Source organism: Talpa europaea, assembly GCF_964194135.1.
Source record: "Talpa europaea genome assembly, chromosome: 7".
NCBI lineage: Eukaryota > Metazoa > Chordata > Mammalia > Eulipotyphla > Talpidae > Talpa > Talpa europaea.
The window spans coordinates 93554258-93577117 of record NC_140074.1 but is presented as its reverse complement, the minus strand read 5'-3'; the positions used below and the strand labels follow the sequence as shown (position 1 = coordinate 93577117).

The 22860-nt window shown below is 44.2% G+C and overlaps 1 protein-coding gene across 2 annotated transcripts in view; it reads right to left on the bottom strand.

The window, feature by feature from the left end:
• USP43 (ubiquitin specific peptidase 43) overlaps window positions 1-22860 on the bottom strand; it is a gene marked incomplete at both ends in the record, with an annotated part of 53868 nt that overhangs the window by 21767 nt on the left and 9241 nt on the right. For both annotated transcript variants that reach the window (XM_084237546.1, XM_084237547.1), the window contains 3 exons: window positions 3031-3166; window positions 4436-4528; window positions 14708-14811. In XM_084237546.1, coding sequence (XP_084093672.1) covers window positions 3031-3166; window positions 4436-4528; window positions 14708-14811 — 333 coding nt within the window. The remainder of the gene's footprint in view (window positions 1-3030; window positions 3167-4435; window positions 4529-14707; window positions 14812-22860) is intronic.

The following is a 22860-nucleotide window of genomic DNA, read 5'->3' as shown; positions in this document are numbered from 1 at the left end:
ACAGATCTCCACTGAAAAGAACTTCTAAAATATTATTGTCATCTTTTTTCATAGTATGTCATACATGGAAAGTATTTTCATGAGATACTGAGGAGGGCGTCAGAAGAAATTGGTCTTTCAGTGAAGGGGGAGAGCTGGCTGCCTAGAGGGCCCTGACTGCTCTAGACCCAGCTATGTCGCTTTCAGTGTAACAGCCCTTTGAGGGAATCAACCTCTCAGCATACGGAACCCACATAAGCAATGCTGGCTGGGAAAGTCTCTTGTAAAAGACACATTTCAGGATTAAAAAACAAACAAATTGAGTCCAGAAGGAAAACCTGAGTTGTAAGGCAAAATGATGAAGCATAGAAAATGGTAAACTTTGGTACATATAAACATGCATTGACTCTATAAATCTATACTGACAACTATTACTGCTACCACAGCAGGGAGAATGGAGAAGAGGGATTAAAGTACAACATCCATCTACAGTATCTAAATCAAAAGAGAAATGAAAGCATAGAGATGCTTGTGTTATCTGTGAAGACTGACAGAAGACTTTGCTAATTATCTATGTTGACTTTTTAATGATAATCACTAAAAGCATATAAATCTACATGTTCTGGGCCTCCCCGGTGGTGCAGCAGGTTGAGCGCAGCACTGTGAAGCTGTCCGCAGCCTCTGCAGCATGGGTTTGAGTCCCGGCTGGTCAGGGAGATACCCACACGGCGTGGCAGACCTCTCCTGTCTCACCCACTGCTCCCCTCAGCAGTGTTTTTGGTCCACCTGCCTGTTTTGTTTCCCACTCTGTCTCTGGTGAATTCTCTCACCCTCCCAAGCTCTGGCCTGTACCCCAGTTCTTGTACAAATAAATCTTTAAAAAAACCAATATCATTTTAAAAGTAAATAAATAACTAAATGTACGTGTTCTAAACCAAAGAGATCAAACAAGAGAAACTGCTCAATCCAAAAGAAGCAGTAAAGGGAACAAAGAAACAAAGGAAAATCAGTACAAAAAGAAAGCATAAATGCTAGAAATGAATCCATGTATATCCATGATTATAGACAATATAAACGGGACAAACTTGCCAGTTAAAACAAAACATCAAAATAGATTTTAAGTTCCATTCAAAGCACCCACCCCTACAGGTAGGAATTCCAAGTGATTCCTATCTCCTAACCTATCACGCTTCTCAAATTCCTGACAGTGGTTTTACTTTCTTAATTATGCAAACTCTACACCTCTCAGACCTCCTCCTTTTGCTCTTCTGCTATTTTTTCCAAGACTCTCACCCACTGTCCTTCTCTCTTTCTCTCTCTCTCTCTCTCCCCAAAGGTCCACATAAAGTCCTTTAGAATTTGCAAGACACGATACACATTTTTTTTTTTCCCCATTTGAGAGCCTTATAAAAATGGTGATAGAGATCAGAGGGACTGATTGGTTGGGGCAGGGGGGAGCCCACTGAGGTGACAGTGATAGAAAGGCTCAGTAATTGTGGTGATGACACAGGTGGATGCACATGTAAAAATCCAACAAACTGGGCCTCCCTGGTGGCGCAGCGGTTGAGCGCTGGGTTGCGAAGCTGCCCACAGCCTCTGCAGCACCGGTTCGATCCCCGGCTGCTCCCCGGCCACCAGAGGAGGGTCCCACATGGCGCGCAGACCTCTCCTGCCGCCCGCTGCTCCCCTCAGCAGTGTACTTTGGTCCTTCTGCCTGCTCTGCTCCCCGCTCTGGCTCTGGTGAATTCTCTCACCCTCCCGCGCTTCTGACTGTACACAGTGCTTGTATAAAATAAATAAATAAATCTTTAAAAAAAAAAAAAAGATTAAATAAAAAAAAGAATCTTTAAAAAAAAAAATCCAACAAACTATAACCTCAAGATATGTGTACTTATTATATGCATGTTATTCCTTAACAGAAAATGTTAAAATATTTTTTAATTTGAAAAAAATCCCAAAAGATCACCAAGGAAGTATAAAATCTCCATTTTACAGTTAAAGAAACAGAACAAATTTCTTTGACCAACATTAGAAAACTAGAAAGTGACTGATTGACAATCAGAACCCTAATCCAAACCTTTCCCATTATTCCCATATTCTCACCGAGGTCACCAAATAAAAGTACATCATATCCATCTCTGGGCCTCCCCGGTGGCGCAGCAGTTGAGCGCTGGGTTGAGAAGCTGCCCACGGCCTCTGCGGCGCCGGTTTGATCCCCAGCTGCTCCCCGGCCACCGGAGGAGGGTCCCACATGGCACGCAGACCTCTCCTGCCGCCTGCTGCTCCCCTCAGCAGTGTACTTTGGTCCTTCTGCCTGCTCTGCTCCCTACTCTGGCTCTGGTGGATTCTCTCACCCTCCAGTGCTTCTGACTGTACCCAGTGCTTGTATAAACAAACAAACAAATAAATAATACATGCCTCTTTAAAAAATAAAATAAAATAAAATAAGTACATCATATCCATCTCTGTCTCCCTCAAATCGTCCCTTCTTACAAATCTTCCATTCCCTTGATACTTTCATTTGTTGTCCATTCAGTATCCTAGTTTATATTCTCAGGAGGGAAGACATACAGTAGTGGCTCAGACTCTGAAGTCAAAACATCCATATCAATTCCTGGCTAAGCCAATTACCAGCTGTGTGACCTTGAGTAGGTCAGTTAACCTCTCAGTGCCTCTTCTTTGCTCACAGTAAAGAGAGATAACTATTATACCTACTTGACAGGATGTTTATGAGTATTACACTAGCAATGAATATAAAGTTTACAGCCTGCACCCAGTATGACTGAGGGCTAGCTATTGTTGAAATTATGGTGATCATGATCCTAATCACCTTCTTGGAAGACAGTGGTGGTGTCCTTTTCTGGTTTCTATAAATGCAGGGAGTGGTCAAGACCCAGACATCACAGACACCAGGGACTACTAATCGAGTAGAAACTCATGAGTCACCCTCGAGTCACCTTGGAACCAGAAATTAGCCTAATCAGCCCAGACAGCTAGCCCAGTTAGCATTCTGTCACCCAGTGACCAGACCCCGGTGCAATTCTGTCACACCTCATCCGTAGGGGCACCGCCTTCCTCTGCCACCATCTTCCTCAGGGCTGCCACTGTGCTGAGGATCGGCACCGCCAGGCCAACCCTCAGGAACCTCTGGCTCTTAGAAGGGAAGACCAAGGTGACGCTCAAGAATCTGGAAAATAGGAAGGAGGCCAAACCCTTAAAGGACTGACATGAATTGTGGCAATACCATTTCATTTGGGTTAGTTCAGCGCATAGGCTAACCTTAGTTTTTTGGTTGGGTCACTGCACTTCAGGTATGTTGTCACCAGGTGGCAGTGGAGAGCCAAATCTCCAAAGGGGATTGCTAAGACTGCTTTTTCAGAGTTAAAAATAAATCCTATTTGATTAAGAATGGATCACAGGGTTCTGTTTGATAAATAGATCATCTTAAGCAAAAACAAACTTCAAAGTTTGAAAAATAAAGCAGTTGAGCTTCTTCCATATGATTCAATAAGCTTTTCTTATTGAAATTTTCCTTTTAGTGTACACAGCACTCCTGCCCCCCAACCTCTCTAGCTCCACTTCCTGCTATCCCCACCAGCATTACTATTCTAGCTCCTGGTTCTCCAGTTCTACACCTAATTCATACAGGTAATTAATTGGTAGAGACAGGATTTGAACCTGGACCATTTGGCTCCAGTGTCAGTGGTCGTGACCACTGTGCTATATAGCATCAGACTAGAAATCTGAGGTCACATCAGCAGACATCATCTGATAGTATCACTGATAAGCATATAAGCCTCTGTTATATTGTGGCATAGATGATTAGCAATACAGAATTCAGAACAGGAAGGGGATTCAGTTGCCAGGAAAGGCTTGATGAAGATGTCATGTCATTACATGCTAAATAAAGATAGGGGGATTTCAACAAGCAGAGGGTGAGAGAAATGATATTTATAGAGCTGTTGAATGCAAGAAGAAATACTGCCACCTCAATGCCAGTGCAGGCATCCAAACAGGAGCTCACTAAAATGCTATGATGGCGACATTGGTCAGTTGCCTTACTGTTAAGTCCTGGGCTTCTGCAAAGCCTTCACGATGTACCTCTTCATTCTAGAGTCAAATCCTGCCACCCTCTTAGCCAATCTTATACCCTTTTCTCTTATTTCTCATCTCCTCCAACAGTTTTTTTTTTCTCCTCAAGAATATCTTTTCCCTACATCTTTCCAAAGGAAAAAAAGATTTGGAGACAAAGCAAGGAAAAGAGTCGGTGACAGATTTTCTCCATCCTACCCGTCTGACCAAGTGATACGGATTGGCCCAGGCCAGCTTCCAAATAGGCCAAAGCCTGGAAAGACAACAGCACTATTTATAAGAAAAAATAGCAGACACAGGGCAAGGAGCTCCCCAGTAAGGAATGAGGATGGAAGCAAGTTCACCGGGCACGACACTCACATACCTTGTCTGGCGCAAGGGGATAGGAAGTGACACACACAGGAAGGGATCAAAGGTGTTGCTCTGTTTCAGGCAGTGAGGACAGGTCAAGGAAGATCTGTGAGGGCAAAGGAGAGATCTTAAAGTTTAATCACACTGAAACAATTGGATGAACTCTTAAAAAGTTTCAATATAAAAATGTTATTGTGGGCCTCCTTGGCGGCACAAGGGTTAAGATGCAACCTGTGAAGCCCTCCACAGCCACTGCAGCACGAGTTCAATCCCTGGCCAGGGAGGTGACCCTGGTGCAGCAGACCTCTCCTTGCCCGCTGCTCCCCTCAGCAGTGTATCTCAGTAGATACGCCTGTTCTGCTCCCCACTCTGTCTCCGGTGAATCCTTTCACCCTCCACACCTCTGGCTTATACCCCAGTTCTTATATACATAAATAAATCTTTTTTTAAAAATGCTATTGCATGGGACACCTGCATATATAGTCCAAAAATTTACGAGTTAAGAAAATAAACAAATTTAATTTAAAAAACCTGAAAACAGGTATTCAAGCAAATACTTGTAGACAAATATTTGGAGCAGCATTATTTGCAACAGCCAGTGGGTGAAAACAGCCCAAATATCCACCAGTGGGTAAATGAGTAAACACAATGTAGTACATTTGGTGGATCCCCAAGCAGTTAAATATGGAATTACTCTGTAATTACATGATGGAATATTATTCAGCCAAAAGGAGGAAGTCCTACAAACATGGGTGAACCTCAAAAACACTAAGCTAAGTAAGAAACAGACACAAAAGGCCACATAGTTTTAGATTCCGTTTATATGCAATATCCAGATCGGGCAAAGCCATGAGACAGAAAGCAAATTGGTGGTTGAGGGGTGCTGGGAGAGAGAGAAATTGGGGGCTGATTGTGGGCACAATCTTTTGGGGTAACAGAAATGTTTAGGAGCTAGAAAAAGGTGGTAGATGTGCACTGAGTGTGCATGCCGCTGAATCATACACTTTAAAATGAGTAAGTCTGCGTTATATGACTGTCACCTCAATTCTTTTAAAAGAAAAAAAAAGCAGTTAATCGCTCATATTAGTGCATTCGGTATGGGGAAGGAAATACTAACCCCTCCAAACAGAAGCATAGAGTGCCAACTTTCAAACTGGAAGAGATCTCAGGACCATCTATTACCCTGGTTCAGGTTCCCTCTCTACCCCAGAATCCCATGGGAAGCTTTTTTTTTAAATGTAGATGTCTAAGCATTATCCCCAACTCACCCCTCACCATACCCCCCAAGATTCTGTTTGAGGGGCATGAGGAGAGGTGCAGGTATTGATAGTAAAAAAAAAAGGAAAAAAAAACAAGTGCCATTCAGGTATAGCCCAGGCATTGATTGACATTGCCCAACTTCCCTATTGTACTGAAAAAACAAAGCTCAGAAAAATAGCAGCTAATAGTAACAGGTAATATTACTAAGCATTTCTAAGAACTGGACATAAAGGGCCCCCCTGGGGGCACAGGGGTTAAAAATCTCAGCACTATCAAGCTATTACCAGCCATGAGTTCCATCCCTGGCCAGGGAGCTAACCCACACGGCACAGCAGACCTCTCCTGTCTCGCCCGCTGCTCCTCTCAGCAGTTTATTTCAGTCAGTCTGCCTGTTCTGTTCCCCACTCTGTCTGGTGAATCCTCTCACCCCCCACACCTCTGGCCTGTACCCCAGTTCTTGTATGCATAAATAAAAATAAATCTTAAAAAAAAAAACTGGACATAGAACTGGGCATTATATACATATTAAGTCATTTGCTACCCAATATAATCAGAATCAACCCAATTTTACAGAGAAGAAAACCAAAACAAGAAAGAAAGTAACTTGGTCAAGAATGCACAGCTTCTAAGTGGCAGAGCCAGGCTCAGGCACCAAAGTCTACACTCATCATCATTTATAGAGTCTCCAGTACAAGTGAGGAAGTGAGTAAGGCACCAATTGTTTCAGAACAGATATACATATAGTTTACTCACATTCTAGAAACTCTTCTAAATTTAACACTCCCTTACTTTAGCAAATATCTCTGAAAGTAAAGCACTCCTTTTATATCCTACGTGGGTACTCCAATTTTAGTTCCTTCATTGTATAATACACACCCTATTTTTTCAAGATGTAAGGGATCTGGGGATGCCCCATTCACTCCCTTGGGGGTAGGGAACAATACCAATGACACCCATCCTCTCACCACCAGACAGCACCAGGGAAAGTCAGCAGTGAAGCTGGAGCTGCTATCAGAACCAGGTTTCCTGAGTCTCTCGGGAGGGCGTGTCCTGCTTGAATGGCTTTCTGATCAACCAGGGACAAACAAGAAAACTGAGGTTCTCAGGATGCTGCCTAAGGCGCCCCTAAGTGATCTGTTCATGGTTCTCTCAGATGCAAGTTAACAGAACACCCACTATGACTTCAGATTTCAAACAGACCCCAGGAATCACCAATCATTCTAAATGCCTCTGCTAAAATTCCCTTTAGGAGAAAAATCATAGTGATGTTTTAGTTTAAAAAAAAAAAAGTATATGAGACAGTGAGCTCCATTCTGCCTGGGGATCTGACATGTGTGGCGTCTCCTCTGCCACCCCATTTCTCTTCCAACTCTTCCCCACCTTCATCTGTCAGGTACCTTCACATAGCACAGGCCTGAGGATGTATTTTGTCAGGAAATTTCCAAATCCCTGCTTTGCATTTAAGCAAACAAATGAAAAGAAATATTTTTCTTTAATGTACTCATTTATTTTTCTAGCCTAATACTCAGCTAGGCTGCATTTATTTCTCTTTTAAAATTGCATCACATTAAATTGACATAAGGCTACCACCTTTCTAGTGGGCCACGTGCCTCTGTTGGGGAGCAAGGGCGGTGCAGTGTGGAAAAAAACATGGAATCGTCTCATTTTATATTTAACGAATAAAGAAAACACACTGTCCCAAGGACAGAGGAGTGGATGAAGAAGATGCGGGATCTATACATGATAGAGTATCACTCAGCTATTACAAAAGGTGAACCCTTGCCATTTTCTTTTTTTTTTTTCTCCCTATCAGCTTTATTTTTTTTTTTTTTCCCCCAACAACATAGTGGGGCTGGAGGGGGCTATGCTGAGCGATGTATGTCAGAAGGAGAAAGAAATATACTGGGTGGTTTCACTCGTATGTGGAATATAGAGAAATAAAACGAACGACAAAACTAAATCAAAACAAACCCTAGAAATCTGACTTCAAATGGAGGCTACCAGAGGGGGAGCAGCGAGGGGTGAAGGCAGGGGCCATAATGGGGAAGGGTCAAAAGGTCTACAGTAAAGGACTTGGATGCTCTGGTGGTGGGGGTGGTGTGGTGACATACATAGGAGGTGTTTCCCCAATGGGATAAAAAAGGGAAAAAATAAACACATTGTTTTCATAATAAAGTACAGAGAGGATGTGAAATACACCTTCTTTTCAAAGGCTAAGAAAGAAGGACAGAGTGAGATCAACAGATCCAGAAGAGGGGCAGCATTATTGTTACAGAGATCAGGATGCTAGCAGCTGCAGCAAATAACCCAAATATGGTCTGAGCGGTCCTTGCGTCCTCACCATCTCCCCCACGGCACTCACGGGTCTGTCCCTAGGTATGTGGGGACAGAAAGTCACCCACTGCCCTTCAACATTCACTCGCCATCTCCCAAGGTCTTCGTTGTCTCTGTCCAAGAGCTTCTGTTACCAAGTCACCCTGGTTACTGCTGCTGAACCCCTGGCCCGGACCTCCTCCCAGGTACAAATTCCCCAAAGTAAGCCCCAGACTTTGGCACCATAGGTTTTACCTCTCATCCCTTTTCCCAATGCACACCTCACACCTCAAAGCTGACCAGCTTCACCTTCCCATTGAATGGTGGCACTGATGTCTCCACCAGGAGCGACCATTATGGTAACCCTTAATTGAGACATCCCCTCTGAGACCTCTCTGAGAAAGCCTTCAAAAGTGTACTCTGCCTAAAAGGGATCACTGCGTATAATGGGAACCAGATTAAACTTTCTGTGAATAAACATACACACACACTGCCTCCTCTATTTTTTTTAAAAGATTTATTTTTGCATACAAGAACTGGGGTGTAGGCCTGAGATGCAGGGGGTGAGAGGATTCACCAGAGACAGAGTAGGGAACAGAACAGGCAGGCTGACTGAAATACACAGCTGAGGGGAGCAGCAGGCAAGCCAGCAGAGGTCTGCTGTGCCTTGTGGGTAGCTCCCTGGCCAGGGATGGAACTCATGCTGCAGTGGCTGCAGATAGCTTCACAGTGCTGAGACTTAGCCCTTTGAGGCACCAGGGAGGTCTCACACACTGCTTCCTCTAGACAAAACACCAACATTCTTGGTTATTACAGGTATTTTAGGCTGTGGTGCTAATCATATAGAGTAACTAATTATTCTTCCTCTAGCCCCAACCTCCTGTATTCTAATACTATTCTCTTTCTCACCTCCACTCAAAATCAAAAGCCAAGCCCTTTTAAAAATGGGGGCAGAGGGAGAACCTCAGTGGGCGGGGCCTCTGAGTTAACCCTTAAGCGCACATTCATCTTTCTATTTCATAAAGGCTGATATCAGAACAAGGCTCCACCCGAGTCCTGCCCGTCCCAGTGGGGAGGGTTCTGGAAGAATGGAGAGCAGCAGGACCAGCCTAAGCTGCCCCGTTAACCGCTACAGAAAATCACTTCTCAGATCTCAAAAGCCCTAGCCTGGATGGACATCCCTAAGTCTACTTTTCTTTAGAGTAGACCATAAGGCACAAAGCAGGTATTTTTAACAGTCACCTGTCCTTTTTATAGCATGAGCACCTTCTTACTCATCAACCTACAGTAATCTACCCAAAGGGCACTGTAGTCCTTAATATCTGATCATCTCAAATGTCACTTCCTCAGGAAGCCTCCTCTGGCTCACCCATCACAAGAGTCAAGCATCTGGTGATTTATAATAAGAAATATATATATGGTCTTTTTCCCTGTTTCTGACACAGAGCTCTGAAGATCTTTGGAATTTCCAAAGTCATGAGAGTGATAAAAGTGAAAGCATCATTTGTAATTCATGATGAGGCTCCATGTGATCACACCTGAGTTCATGTCATTGGGGTGATTTTGGGAAGGCCCCTAGATAACACAAGACGGGGACTTGTGACTCCAAGGTTGCCTCTTTCAGCCTCACTCCTTCACCCAGGAGGGGAGGCAGGCTAGAGGTTGAGTTAACAACCAAGAGCCAATGATGTGCTCAATCCTGCCTCTGCAGTAACACCGCTATAAAGGCCCCTGCAGAGGATGGCTCCAGACTAGTAAACACCCAAAGGTTCTAGGAGGGTGATGCTCCTGGAGAGGATGGGGGCTCCATGTTCTTCCCCACATACCTTGCCCTCTGCATTTCTCCCATCTGGCTGGACCTGAGTTGGATCCTTTTAAAATAAGCTAGGGTTAAAATAAGCAAGGGGTTAAGCACCGCACTGTGAAGCAATTTGCAGCCTCTGCAGCACATGTTTGATCCCCGGCTGGCCAGGAAGCAACCCATATGGCGAAGCAGACCTTTCCTGTCTCACCCACTGCTCCCCTCAGCTGTGTACTTCAGTCGGTCTGCCTATTCTGTTCCCCACTCTGTCTCTGGTGAATCCTCTCATCCCCTGCACCTCTGACCTGTGCCCTAGCTCTTGTATGCACAAGTCCCCATCCTGTAAATCTTTAAAAAAAATTTAAAAATTTAAAAAATTTAAAAAGCTGGTGATAAAGCTAAGTCACATATCCAGACCCAGATGGCCCACATCACAAACCTAAATCTAAGTCATCCTGCACTTAGGGGAAATAGCTTCCTGTCAAGAAAATCTAACACACACCAATCACCATCCTGCAGCTCAGCTCAGCCAGCTCTCCTGCCCCCAAAATAGCACCCAGCAACAATGTGAGGAAACTCCTGACCTCTTATCCCCTCATGTGATTATTCCATGTTGCCTCTTCTAACACTCATAAAGCCTGCTCTTACCCAAAATCCCTTAGGAAGTGCGCTCCCTGCTTGTGAGGCACTGGGCTCCCCCAAACCATGCATTGCTTTCTCCTGAAGAAAGGACATCAAGTTCATCATTAATTGTTTTCTTTTTCCACAACATGAGCAATCTAGTAACTAAGATGTTTTCCAGCGCTCTGAGGGGAAACACTAGAAATTATCAAACTTGAGGGAGGTGTCTGGGAACCCCCAGTTTACAGCTAGTCAGCTGCACAAGGGCTTGCAACAGGTGTCTGGGGAGGATGAACCCTTGACCTGTGGGGTCTGTGCTGACTCCAGGTAGAGACTCAGAGCTGAGCTAGATTGCACGACACTCATTTGGTGTCCACAGAGCACTGCAGAACCACTGGCGGTGGGAAAAACACCCACTCATGTGGTGTCAGAGTGCTGTGAGCATGCAGGGGTGGAGTGGAGAGTAAAGGGAAATCAGACTCTTTCCTCTTTCACACCTGGAACACACCTGGAACACACCTGGAACACCTGCACTTCAAAGAACCCAAGCTTTCCTTCAGAGCACTAGCCAGTTATATAACTACTGTTGCGGTTGCTAAGTGAGAGTTGGCTGTAGCACACAGCCAACGTATGGAGTGGACAGTACCATCTAGGACTGTGCAATTACACTCAACGATGCTTGCACAATAAAATCACCCACCACCACCCATCACTGTCTTTAAGCGAGCATGAATATATCAAAACCCAGGAGTCACCCTAGATTTCATCTGTCTCTCCACCCCATACCCTTAAATGGTTAGCAAGTATAACATCAGCTGCTGCTCCTGCTTCCAGTCTTGCCTCCCCTGCACGGTCGATAACGATAACAACTGGCGTAATCTCTTAAAATGACAACTAGACCACACCCTGCTTTAAACTTTGCAGTGACTTCCGGTGCCCTGGAGACCAAAATCCACGCTGGGACTGGACATCTGCACTACTAGGTGCCCATCCACTCTCCAGGCTTACCTTCCAGCCCTCACTTTTGGGCAGCTACCTGGACCTTTCTGTCCTAAAATTACAAAAATTATTCACCCTTTGCCTCTGCTGTTTCCCTACGTGGAATGCCTGAATTCAAATGGCTGACTCTTCACTCAGATCTCAGCTCAAATGTCCTCTCTGAAAGGAAGCCTCCCCTGACCACCTTATCTAAGGTTGGCTATCTCCCCACCTCCCAAGTTACACCTTATCACCTCACTTATCTCTCTGCAAGTTGTTTATTGACGTGTGTCTGATACATCACCCTCCCAACAGCATGAGTACCATGAGACTAGGCACTGGGTCTTGTTCACAGTTCAGTTACCAGCACGCAGAAAAGAGCCTGGCATACAGTAGGCACGAATAAAATATCTAGAGAACTGAGGAGGCGGGAACTTGTTCCTCTGAACCATATAGGGCTGTAGGCCAATGTTACTTCAAAATAATAAATCCAATTTTTTAAAAATCTGGAAAAACAAATGGGTATATTTGGTTACTATGTCTCTCCCATGGACAAGGAGGCATGCTCCCCAATGTAAACACTGGAAATATTTGAGAGCAGGGAATGAAGAAAGTATATGTAAACAAGAGAAGAAGAGGGTAGAAAAGGAAGTAAGGGGCCTCCCTGGTGACGCAAGGGGTTAAGCACTGCACTATGAAGCAAACTGCAGCCTCTGCAGCACGAGTTTGATCCCTGGCCGGCCAGGGAGGTACCCACATGGCGCAGCAGACCTCTCCTGTCTCACCCACTGCTCCCCTCAGAAGTGTACTTCAGTCAATCTGCCTGTTCTGTTCCTCCACTCTGTCTCTGGTGAATCCTCTCAACCCCCACATCTCTGGCCTGTACCCCATCTCTTGTGTACATAAACAAATAAATCTTTAAAAAAAAAAAAAGGAAGTAAACAGTGAAATAACTGCATTTATTATAAAAGGTGCCAATGAGTAATAGCAATTATTGGTGCCCCTTCCCTGCTCCCTAACATGCCCTCACCTTAGACTCCTCTTTCCCTACTTCTAGATGGAGGTTCTTCATCTTCCTCCTGTGGTTCTCTTTTCCTCTGACTCACTTTTGTTCCAGTAGCCCCTTCTTTGGGCACCTGAATATAAGACAGATGCCCTACAAGTAGCTTTCACATCTACAAAAGGTTGTCAATCACAAAATCTAGGCTTTCTCTATGAAGATCCCCATCACCACAATTTTCAGGAAGTAAGTGGACCTTTCTTCAAGTACAACAATGAAATTTTTTTTTAAAGAACCAGGGTACAGGCCAGAGGTGTAGGGGGTGAGCGGATTTACCAGAGACAGAGCTGGGAACAGAACAGGTAGACTGACTGAAATACACTGCTGAGGGGAGCGGAGAGTGAGTCAGGAGAGGTCTGCGCGCCATGTGGGACCCTCCTCCGGTGGCCGGGGAGCAGCAGGGGATCGAACCGGTGCTGCAGAGGCCGCGGGCAGCTTCGCAACCCAGCGCTCAACCGCTGCGCCACCGGGGAGGTCCCAACAATGAAATTTTAATTGCTTAATATACCAAGCAATCAAGACAAGAGTGGAGTGTCCATGGTCATTCCAGCAGTCATCCATGGTCCCTGAGGGTTCCCTCTCTGGGGGGGCAGAAAGTGAGAGAATTCTCAAGTGCTATGGATTCTCTGCTCTAGTGGAAAGCAACTGTAAGTATTTCACAGATTATGTGGTCTTCCTAAATAAATAATCACTTCAAAGGCAGTGACCACATTCAATTTATCTTATTGGCAATCATAGAACATGATGTAAAGCCTAAATCGGAACAGTTTCTGGACACATTTAAATGATGTCCTCTGTTCCAAATATAAAGAACATAAATCCCTGAAAAGCATGGAATCCAACGGCTGTAAGTGAATTCTGTAAGACTAAAGAATTATTACTTTGTGTGATATGAATAAAAGGAAAAAAAGCAACAACAGGAGACCCATGAAAACACAGCAGAGCAAAGGAAAGGTAATAGTATGCAGAAGATTCAGAGGAAGGCACCTTTGAAAATGATTTAATGTAACAACCAGAAGAAAAATATTTCAAGAGGGCAGGGTTTCTAGGCAACTGAGGTAGCAACAGACAACCAGAAGAAAAGAACAGGTGAGATGGACAAGCAACCAAAGATGGACAAAGGAACCAGAAGGAGGACTTGGGCTTCAGAGATCTATCAAAGGTCAAATCCTGGTTCTGCCACTCTCCGTATGTCCTTTCAAAAAAAACCCAACCTCCCCAATTATAAGATATATCTCCTGGGGTTCTTGGAAGGATGAAGCTAAAATATATATGCACAAGCATGTCATGCAGAGGGAGTTCTCTGTCACCATCATCTCCCCCTACATCTTGACCATTGTGCTTGTTCCCACCTTTATGTGGAGTTCAATCTTGTTGAGTAAATTCCCACCAATTCAATCCTAGCCTATTCAACCTTCAGAGCTCATCAAGAAACCCTGTTGTGGGGAGAAGGGGGGGGTCCTCCCTTCTGGACCTCTCACTACAATAAGACTTTTCACTAAAACATACCTGAAAATACTCTGCCTTATATGAATCTCTGAACTGTCATATATAAAGCCTGAAGAGAATTTACACTTTCTAAAATCAAAGGCTATATAACTACATATTATTTTATATCCTTATCATGCTGGGAATCTTGAACCCAAAATAACACAATCGGGGCCTCCCTGGTGGCACAAGGGGTTAAGGCGCAACCTATGAGACTATCTGCAGCCACTGCAGCACGAGTTCCATCCCTGGCCAGGGAGCAATCCACCTGGTGGGGCAGACCTCTCCTGGCTCGCCCACTGCTCCCCTCAGCAGTGTATTTCAGTTAGTCTGCCTGTTCTATTCCCCACTCTGTCTCTGGTGAATTCTCTCATCCACCCACCCCCCCACACACACACACCTCTGGCCTGTACCCCAGTTCTTGTATGAATAAATAAATAAATCTTTTTAAAAAAACACATTAACCTAAGCTCTCTGGCTATAAGGAACAAACAGGAAGGGTCCCACCAGCTTCTCAATGATTGTCTGTTGGTGGGGTCCTGGCCCCACAGGCCTACTCTATAGAACCACCCTCACATCACCCTCTCTGCAAGGGGAAAGGAAGGCCCAAAGGAGAAACACTGTAGATCAGAGACAAGAGGAGTGTGTGGTTAATTTGGGATTCATAAGTAATCACAGGGTAGACCTGGCAATGGGAGGCCAGTTACCAGCACAGAAGTTTGCTTAACTCTTAGGTGACATCCCATTCTTACCTATATTCTTACCTATACTGTGCTTGAAAGTGGCTTTGCACAAAGCTTTGGCGGGGAGACAGCTGAGATGATGGGGGAAGGAGGTTCTCAGAGGTTTTACTGGCTTCAGGCTGAAGCTGAAAAGAAACAAGGAAAAGAAGGAAGATTAGATACCCTGCCCATCACTCCAGCACTTTCAGACCATGGGGCCAATACCCTCCATCCCCTGCCCCCGTCACATCATCCCTTTCAGACCTGGATTCTGCAGAACCAATCTTCAATGTCGTCACCCTGTAATTCACCGCTGCTTCAATTCCAGGTCCCCCCATATTTCCCAAGAGTGTGCTAGCAGAGCAGAAGAGAATGAACCTTGGTGAGCACTTGCACACTCAGCCACCCTCACCTGCTGCTTCTGAACTGACTGACCCATTCTTTAACTATACTCGGGTGGGCTCAATATGTCCAGATCGCTTCAAACACATCCATACCAATCTTCACAACTGCTGCTGCTAACCTGCTCCTCTCCAAGCTCCCCAGTGAGCCGGTCTTCACACAAGTACCTTCTTCCTCAGACAAACTGGGTTTGCACCTTGGATGCACAATCCTCTTCACCCTGCATATCAGTCCTAGTGTGTCCTTTTTTGCATTCCCTTCTGTATTTGTTCCCAGCAGCTTCTCTAACAAACTACCACAAACTGGAGGCTTAAAACAATAGATATGATTTGCCCACAGTTCTCAAGACCAGGTATCCAAATCACTACCACTGGGTCAAAACCTAGATGTCAGTAAAGGCCTGCTCCCACCAGCGACTCTAGGAGAGAGTCCATTCCATGCCCCTTCCAGCTGCTGGAGGCTGTGGGAATTCCATGGTCCGTGGCCATATCACTCCAGCCTTTAAAGCCAGCATCTCCAAATCCCTCTATGCTCCATCTTTGCTTGGCATCCTCCTCTGCATGTCTCAAATAGTCCTCTGGTTCTTTCTTATAAGGTTGCTTGTGTTTGCACTTAGCATCTACCTGGATAATGGCTCCACCTCAAGATCCTTAACTTTATCCCACACTGCAATCCTTACCAGAAGGTAACATCTATAGGCTCCAGATGCACTGGGATCATTTGTTAGCTCACCCACAGCTTGGGTCTTCTGTGCCAATGCCACCAAACTTATCTGGACTCCTACCACTTTCAATATAAGTTCCTCAGGCTTTCTAGTCACCTCCATTTTACTCTTTACCCCCTACTACCTTCCATCATCACACGCTGGACACAGTCCTCTATCGAGCCCCTGCTGTGTAAAAATCATAGACGGAGGTCTGTCCCTGAGGATCAAAGACGCCTGTGAAGTTATATTTGGTAAAATAAAAAATTAGCTACAAAGGACCATGCAGGAAATAGGTCCAAAAACAGTATATCTCTACTTTATTCATGATCACCTCCCCAAGGAGTGTTTTTAGACTTTTTTTTTCCAGATTGTCCCCCATAAAATGTTAATATTACAGATCTAGTGCACACCTGCTCACGTGGTGTATGAGTATCAGTGCTTTATATTTAAAGTTTTTCTCACCTCCCTGCAAGAACTAATTGTCCTCCCTGAGGACAATAATAAGCCCCCTAAAAACACAAGTGCTTGGAGAACAACAGGAGACAAAATGTCAGAGAGGCAGAAAGGCGCAGGTAAGGATCTGGGTAGAATCTGAGATAAATGTTAAAGATTTTAGAAAGTTGAGGACAGAACCAGGAGAAAGAAATGTACATAGGGCCTCCCCTGGTGGCACAGCATTTGGGCACTGGGTTGCAAAGCTGCCCACAGCCTCTGCAGCACCGGTTCAATCCCCAGCTGCCAGCGAGGGTCCCACATGGCGCGCAGACCTCTCCTGCCGCACCCGCTGCTCCCCTCAGCAGTGTATTTTGTCGGTATGCCTGTTCTGTTCCCCGGTCTGGCTCTGGTGAATTCTCTCACCCTCCCACACTTCTGACTGTACCCAGTGCTTGTATAAATAAATGAAAGAAAGAAAGAAAGAAAGAAAGAAAGAAAGAAAGAAAGAAAGAAAGAAAGAAAGAAAGAAAGAAAGAAAGAAAGAAAGAAAGAAAGAAAGAAAGAAAGAAAGAAAGGCACATAAAGTGCTTTGGGTGATGTGTACCAGTGTCTGTAATTTAATGTGCATCAAAAAAACTAAGATGGGAGCCTCCCTGGTGGCACAAGGGGTTAAACACCACATTATGAAGCAGTTCACAGCCTCTGCAGCATGAGTTCGATCCCCGGCCAGCCAGGGAGCAACCCACGTGGCGCAGCAGACCTCTCCTGTCTCGCCCGCTGCTCCTCTCCCAGTGTACTTCAGTCAATCTGCCTGTTCTGTTCCCTACTCTGTCTCTGGTGAATCCTCTCACACACACACACACATGCTGCATCTCTGGCCTGTACCCCAGCTCTTGTATGCATAAATAAATAAATCTTAAAAAAAAAAAACTAAGATGGGGTGGGGGGAAGGACAAGAGGATAGAAGGGTGAATACATGGGTAGAGAAGTGATAGGACAATTTTAACAAAATGTAAATTGTAAAATCTAAATGCTGAGTATGAGAAGTTACCTTATAATTAATTTAACTTTTCCATATGCTTGAAATTTTTCATAATGAAATATTAGGAGAAATAAGAGTGACAAATACTCAGAACAGTCATGCTTATTTATTTCACAATTTTATTAAGCCAAGTTAGACCAGAATATGGGATGTGTAAAAGGAAGTCAAAACCAGGATGGTGACTGATTCTGGTGTCATATTGGGTGGGGCCTTCAATGTTCTAAAGACTACCTGGCTCAGACAATAGCATGGCGCTAGGGTTGAGAATTAGATTCTGTTTTGGGAACTTGCCTCCAACGGTAATGAAAATAGGAAGCAAAAAATAAACAATGGGACTACATCGAACTAAAAAGCTTCTACACAGTGAATGAAATGGCTATTAAAATGAAAAGACATCCCACCAATGGGAGAAAATATCTGTATATCATACATCTAACAAAGAGCTAATAGTCAAAAGCTACAAAGAATTGATAGAATTCAAAAATAATAATAATAAATCAAGAAATGGGCAGAAGAACTAAGTAGATACTTCCCCGGAGAAGACATACAGATGGCTAACAGGCACATAAAAAATCATTCAACATCATTGATCATCAGGGAAATGCAAATCAAAACTAAAATGAGATACCACCTCACTCCAGTAAGAATGGCCCATATCAAAAAGACCAGAAACAATAAATGTTGGTGAGAGTGTGGAGAAAAGGGGACCCTGGCATACTATTGGGAGGAGTGTAGACTGGTCCAGCCTCTATGAAAAATAGTACAGAAATTTCTCAAAATAGATCTACCATATGATCCAGCAATTCTACCCCTTGATGTTTATCCAAAGAATGCATGTTCACTGCAGCACCACTTAAAATAACCAAGCTATGGAAACATCCTAAGTGCCCAAGGACAGACGAGTAAATCAAGAAAATGTGGCATTTACACATGAGGGACTACCACTCAGATGTAGAGATGAACTCTTGCAACAACATGGAAGGAACTGGAGGAGATTATGCTAACTGAAATAAGTCAGAAGGAGAAAGAAAGGGCCTCATTGGTGGTACAAAGGGTTAAGCACAGCATTGTGTCTGCAGACTCTGCAGCACTAGTTCAATCCCTGGCCGGCCAGGGAGCTACCCTCATGGTGCAGCCGACCTCTCCTGACTCGCCCGCTGCTCCCCTCAGCAGTGTATTTCAGTCAGTCTGCCTGTTCTGTTCCCCACTCTGTCTCTGGTGAATCCTCTCACCCCCTGCACCTCTGGTCTGTGCCCAATTCTTGTATGCATAAATAAATAAATCTTTTTAAAAAAAAAAAAGGAAGAAGGACAAATACTGGGATGATTTCACTCATATGTGGAATATAGAGAAGCAAAACAAAGAAACAGAACAAAACTGAACCCAAACAGGTCCTTGGATTATGACCATAGAGTTGAAGGTACCAGAGGGAGGATGGTGGGTGTGCAAAGGGAGAGGTGATAAACAGGACCAACTTCAAGCTTCTAATCTGGTGCCTGAAGAATGCCTGTTTTGCTAACAGAGAGGAAAAGTCAAAAGGAAAAGTAGATCAGAGAAGGGCACCCCAAGTTTGAGGGTGAACATCCAGGTAGAGACATGTAACAGCAAGCAGATAAAAGCCACTCAGGAGAATGTGTTGGAATGTACAGTAGACACTGGTATTTTTGCTGCCCAGCACTCACTCCTCCTTTGGTGGTAGCATCTTTTTTGGAACCTTGAATCCAGTCTACGGAAAGGTGGGGAAGGCTCTAGAACCAGAGGTACTGCCCTCTCCTACCAAAGCACAGCCACATGACCCAAGCTAGACTGAGATGTCCCTGTTTATGCAGGTGAGCAGCAACCAAAAGGCTGACAACAGAGATTCTGGCGTCATATCCAGGTCAGAGAGCTGACCAGTTCCTGCCACTGAGACACTGCCACCTGGAGCTGCCTGCTTTGCCATACTTCCCACCCTGCTTCTTTAACCCTGCAAGCTCCCACTTGGTCTTCTAATTAATCCCCTTCTTGTTTGAGTCAGCTGAAGTTGGTTGCTGTTACTTGCAAACCAAGACCTGATAATGATCCAAGAAGCCTCTGCATCAAGGTGGTACCACAGCACATTGGGAGTGACTGTGGATGGGGTCACCAGGGGTGGGATATGGAGAGAAACTTCTGAATGAGGCTGGGCAAGAGAAGTGGGCTATGAGGTCAGACCAAGCTGGCTGTACTCTTCAGTCAAGTGACCCTGAGTATCTCCCTGAGCCTCACTGCACATTAAAAGGAACAGAAGTATCACATCTACTTAGGGGAAGATCATTGAAATCAAAAGAGATGATGTGTGGACCTTGCCTAATGCCAGCTTCCTGCTTCTCTCCCCAGCCTGCTGCCATCTTAATTCTTTAAGAGTGGCTTTTTTTGTACGATAGACTGCTTGTATGTTGGTTTTTATAGGATGGTGAAAACATGCCCTTTGTGCCAGAGGAAAACATTTGAGGATCATTACCAATAACAGAAAAAAAGTGGTTCTTATGTTTTCCATTCCACTTTGAAATAAATGTAGCTATATGGCTTTCATATGTTTGGAAACAGAAGTAACCTCAAAAAGAAAAATTGCTCAGTTACACAGAAGTAAATCCCTTTCCTTCTCGGAAAGAGAGACAAAGCATCACACCAAATGACCCTAACAGCTCTGCTCTTTCCCTGCAAGCCTCACCGGAGGCTTTCCCAGGCAGTCCAATTTTCTGAGAATCAATTTCAGGAGAGGTTTTGAACCTAGACAGAAAATGATCTTTTTTGATATCAATCAGGGCAAAGTTAGAGCCAGGCCCAGCAACTCCTCTCTCTGGCCAATAGTCACCCCCTGTGCCTGCCTGGGGCAAACTTCTAACATGCTTGGTCCATTAAAGGAAGCGAGAGCAGCCAGTGTGACCAAGGATGATGAGCGACTCACCTGGAAGCAGGCTGGGTGTTTGGCAGGCCCAGGCAGGAAGGGCCCTGTCAGCCACATAGGAGTCTACATTTTGTTCTAAGTGCAGTGGGAAGCTACTGGAGGAAAGCAAGCAGGAGAGTGACATGATCTTATTTCCTTTCTGGAAGACCACTGGCTACAGTGCAGAGAACATACAGCAGTTGGCATAATAGAAATGGAAAGGCCAGTTATTGTTGCTTTTATGTGGGTCATGAAGATGTTAAAGAGAATTATTGGCAAGCCCTCTTGGCTAAAAGTAATCTTAAACAAAGGGTGCGGGGTGGGGGGCAGTGCAAAATGGTTAGGAGCAAAACTTTTAGAAGTAATTCTCAACTGGGGCGACTGGCATCTAGTGGGGAAAAACATGCTATAAAGGCTACAATGTACAGCACAACCTCACATAACAGAGTTCCTGGCCCCAAATGTCAAAAGGTCTAGGGTTAAAGAGATCCTGTTCTAGAGTCACATTTCCTAGATTTGATGCCTGGCTCTCCCACTCACTGGCCGTGTGACTTAGGGCAAGTTACTTAACCTCTCTGTGACCTTCCCTACCCATAAGCCTCCAATGCCTTTTCCTGTCCCCGAGGAATATAGAAAGTAGATGAAAGGCAATTTAGAAGCTGTCTATCTCTCCTACTTTCCAGTGGGAAGAGTTAGCTGGCATGGCCAGGGACAGAGGAGATGGGGGACAGAGGACAAGCAATCTCTCTGAGCAGCCAGCAGGAGGAATAGGTACCTCCAGTACCCTCTCATTCCTTGGAGGGAAACTGAGAACTGAGATGGCACAAGATACTCATGATGATGAAAAGAATTAAGCACACACTGGCTTTGAAATAGATTCACATTCAATTCTATTCCCATCAAAAAAGTTCAGTGAACATGGGCAACTTACTTAACCTAAACTTCCATTAGCTGTAAAATATGAGCTATCCTGACAAATATTAAAACATGATAACTATTTAATTTATTCAACCATTCAAGAGTTTACTGAGTACTTCCTATGTGTCAGGTAGAGAAATAAGTCATGAAAACATCAAGTTAAATGCCTGGCACATAACAAATAATTGATAAATGTTCTTTTTTAAAAATATATCATTCTGATTTCAAAATGTGTTCACTATAAGATAATGGAACATGCAGCGCAGTGGATATGAGTATCTGCTCAAAATTCCATCATTGGGGGAAGCCATCTGCCATCCATCTATAAAAACCTTCCCTAGCTATGAGATTTGCACACATACAGGTCTGAAACCCACGTGCACCCATCGGAATATTTATTTCTGCTGGTCACCTGCCCAGCTATGGACATGTGATCCAATCTGGGATAATTGGACTCTACCCTGAACTTTTTCTAGAAAAAAAGCACTAAGCTTTAAGAAGCATATGCAGTTTTTATATGCAGTCATGTGCACTTATACCATTCACCTAACAATAAAGCCAGAGACAAGAGATAGAGATCAAAGACATGGTGACATCATCTGTGTCCTTGGATCCAACCTTACCTGAAGCTGGAGCAATCTTTGGACATGCCAGTTATAAAATTGAATAAATGCCCTTTCTTTACGTTAGATCAAGTTCAATTTCTATCACTTGTAACTAAAAAGGTCTGAATAAGATAAACTGAAAATCACTACAAATAAAAGAAATATCATCCGTAATCCCACAACCCAGAGAAACCACAATAAACTTTAAGTCCTACCAGGTTCTATTAAGGGGATGATTTGCTTTGTTTCATCTGTGTGTCTTAGCGGTGTCTGGGGTGGTTATTTTTAAAGTAGACCTTTAGGAAAACAGACGTTTAAGCTTAACCCCCTTAAACTTGACTCCTGACTCTGTCCCTTCTTTTGCTGTGTTACTTTGGGAAGGTTACTCAAACTCTCTAACTCTTGGTTTACCCATATATAAAATGGGAATAACCCTGGAAGCACTCCATAAATAAGAATAGTTATTCATTCTGTTATATAACACTCCAAGATGTGATGTGAAGAGTAGAGTACTGCGCAAGCATTATTTTCTTTATCCCCAGCCTATAGCAGCCTGCTGTTTGGGCATGAAGACTGTTTTTGCAGCTCTGTCAATCTCTGCTATTCGTTACATTATATTGTTATTTTTAAGTAAGCTTGTTGCCCTCTGAAACACAATTACCTTATCTTTATTAGAGCTGTAAGCTGCCATTTTAAGAGAAACAAATAGAGGGCCTCCCCTACTGGCGCAGGCTTTTGAGCGCAGCGCTGTGAAGCTGTCCGCAGCCTCTGCAGTGCCGGTTCGATCCCGGCCAGCTGGTGACGGTCACACATGGCACCGCAGACCTCTCCTGTCACTCCCACTGTTCCCCTCAGCAGTGTATTTCAGTCTGCCTGTTCTGTTTCCTGCTCTGTCACTAGTGAATCCTCTCACCCTCCTGTGCCTCTGGCCTGTACCCCAGTTCTTGTATAAATAAATAAATAAATCTTTAAAAAAGAGAGAGAGAGAAACAAACAGAAAGATAATAGTTGGCTACATGGACAAGCTAAAAAAAGTTAAATGTATTTAAATGTATACACCTTGATGGTTAGATATAGTTATAGATTGAAATAATCCTACAATCTACTTATATAACTTATCTGTGTGTGGTAAGGGTACCTGAAATCAACTCTCCTAACAAATCTCCAGTATCCAATGCC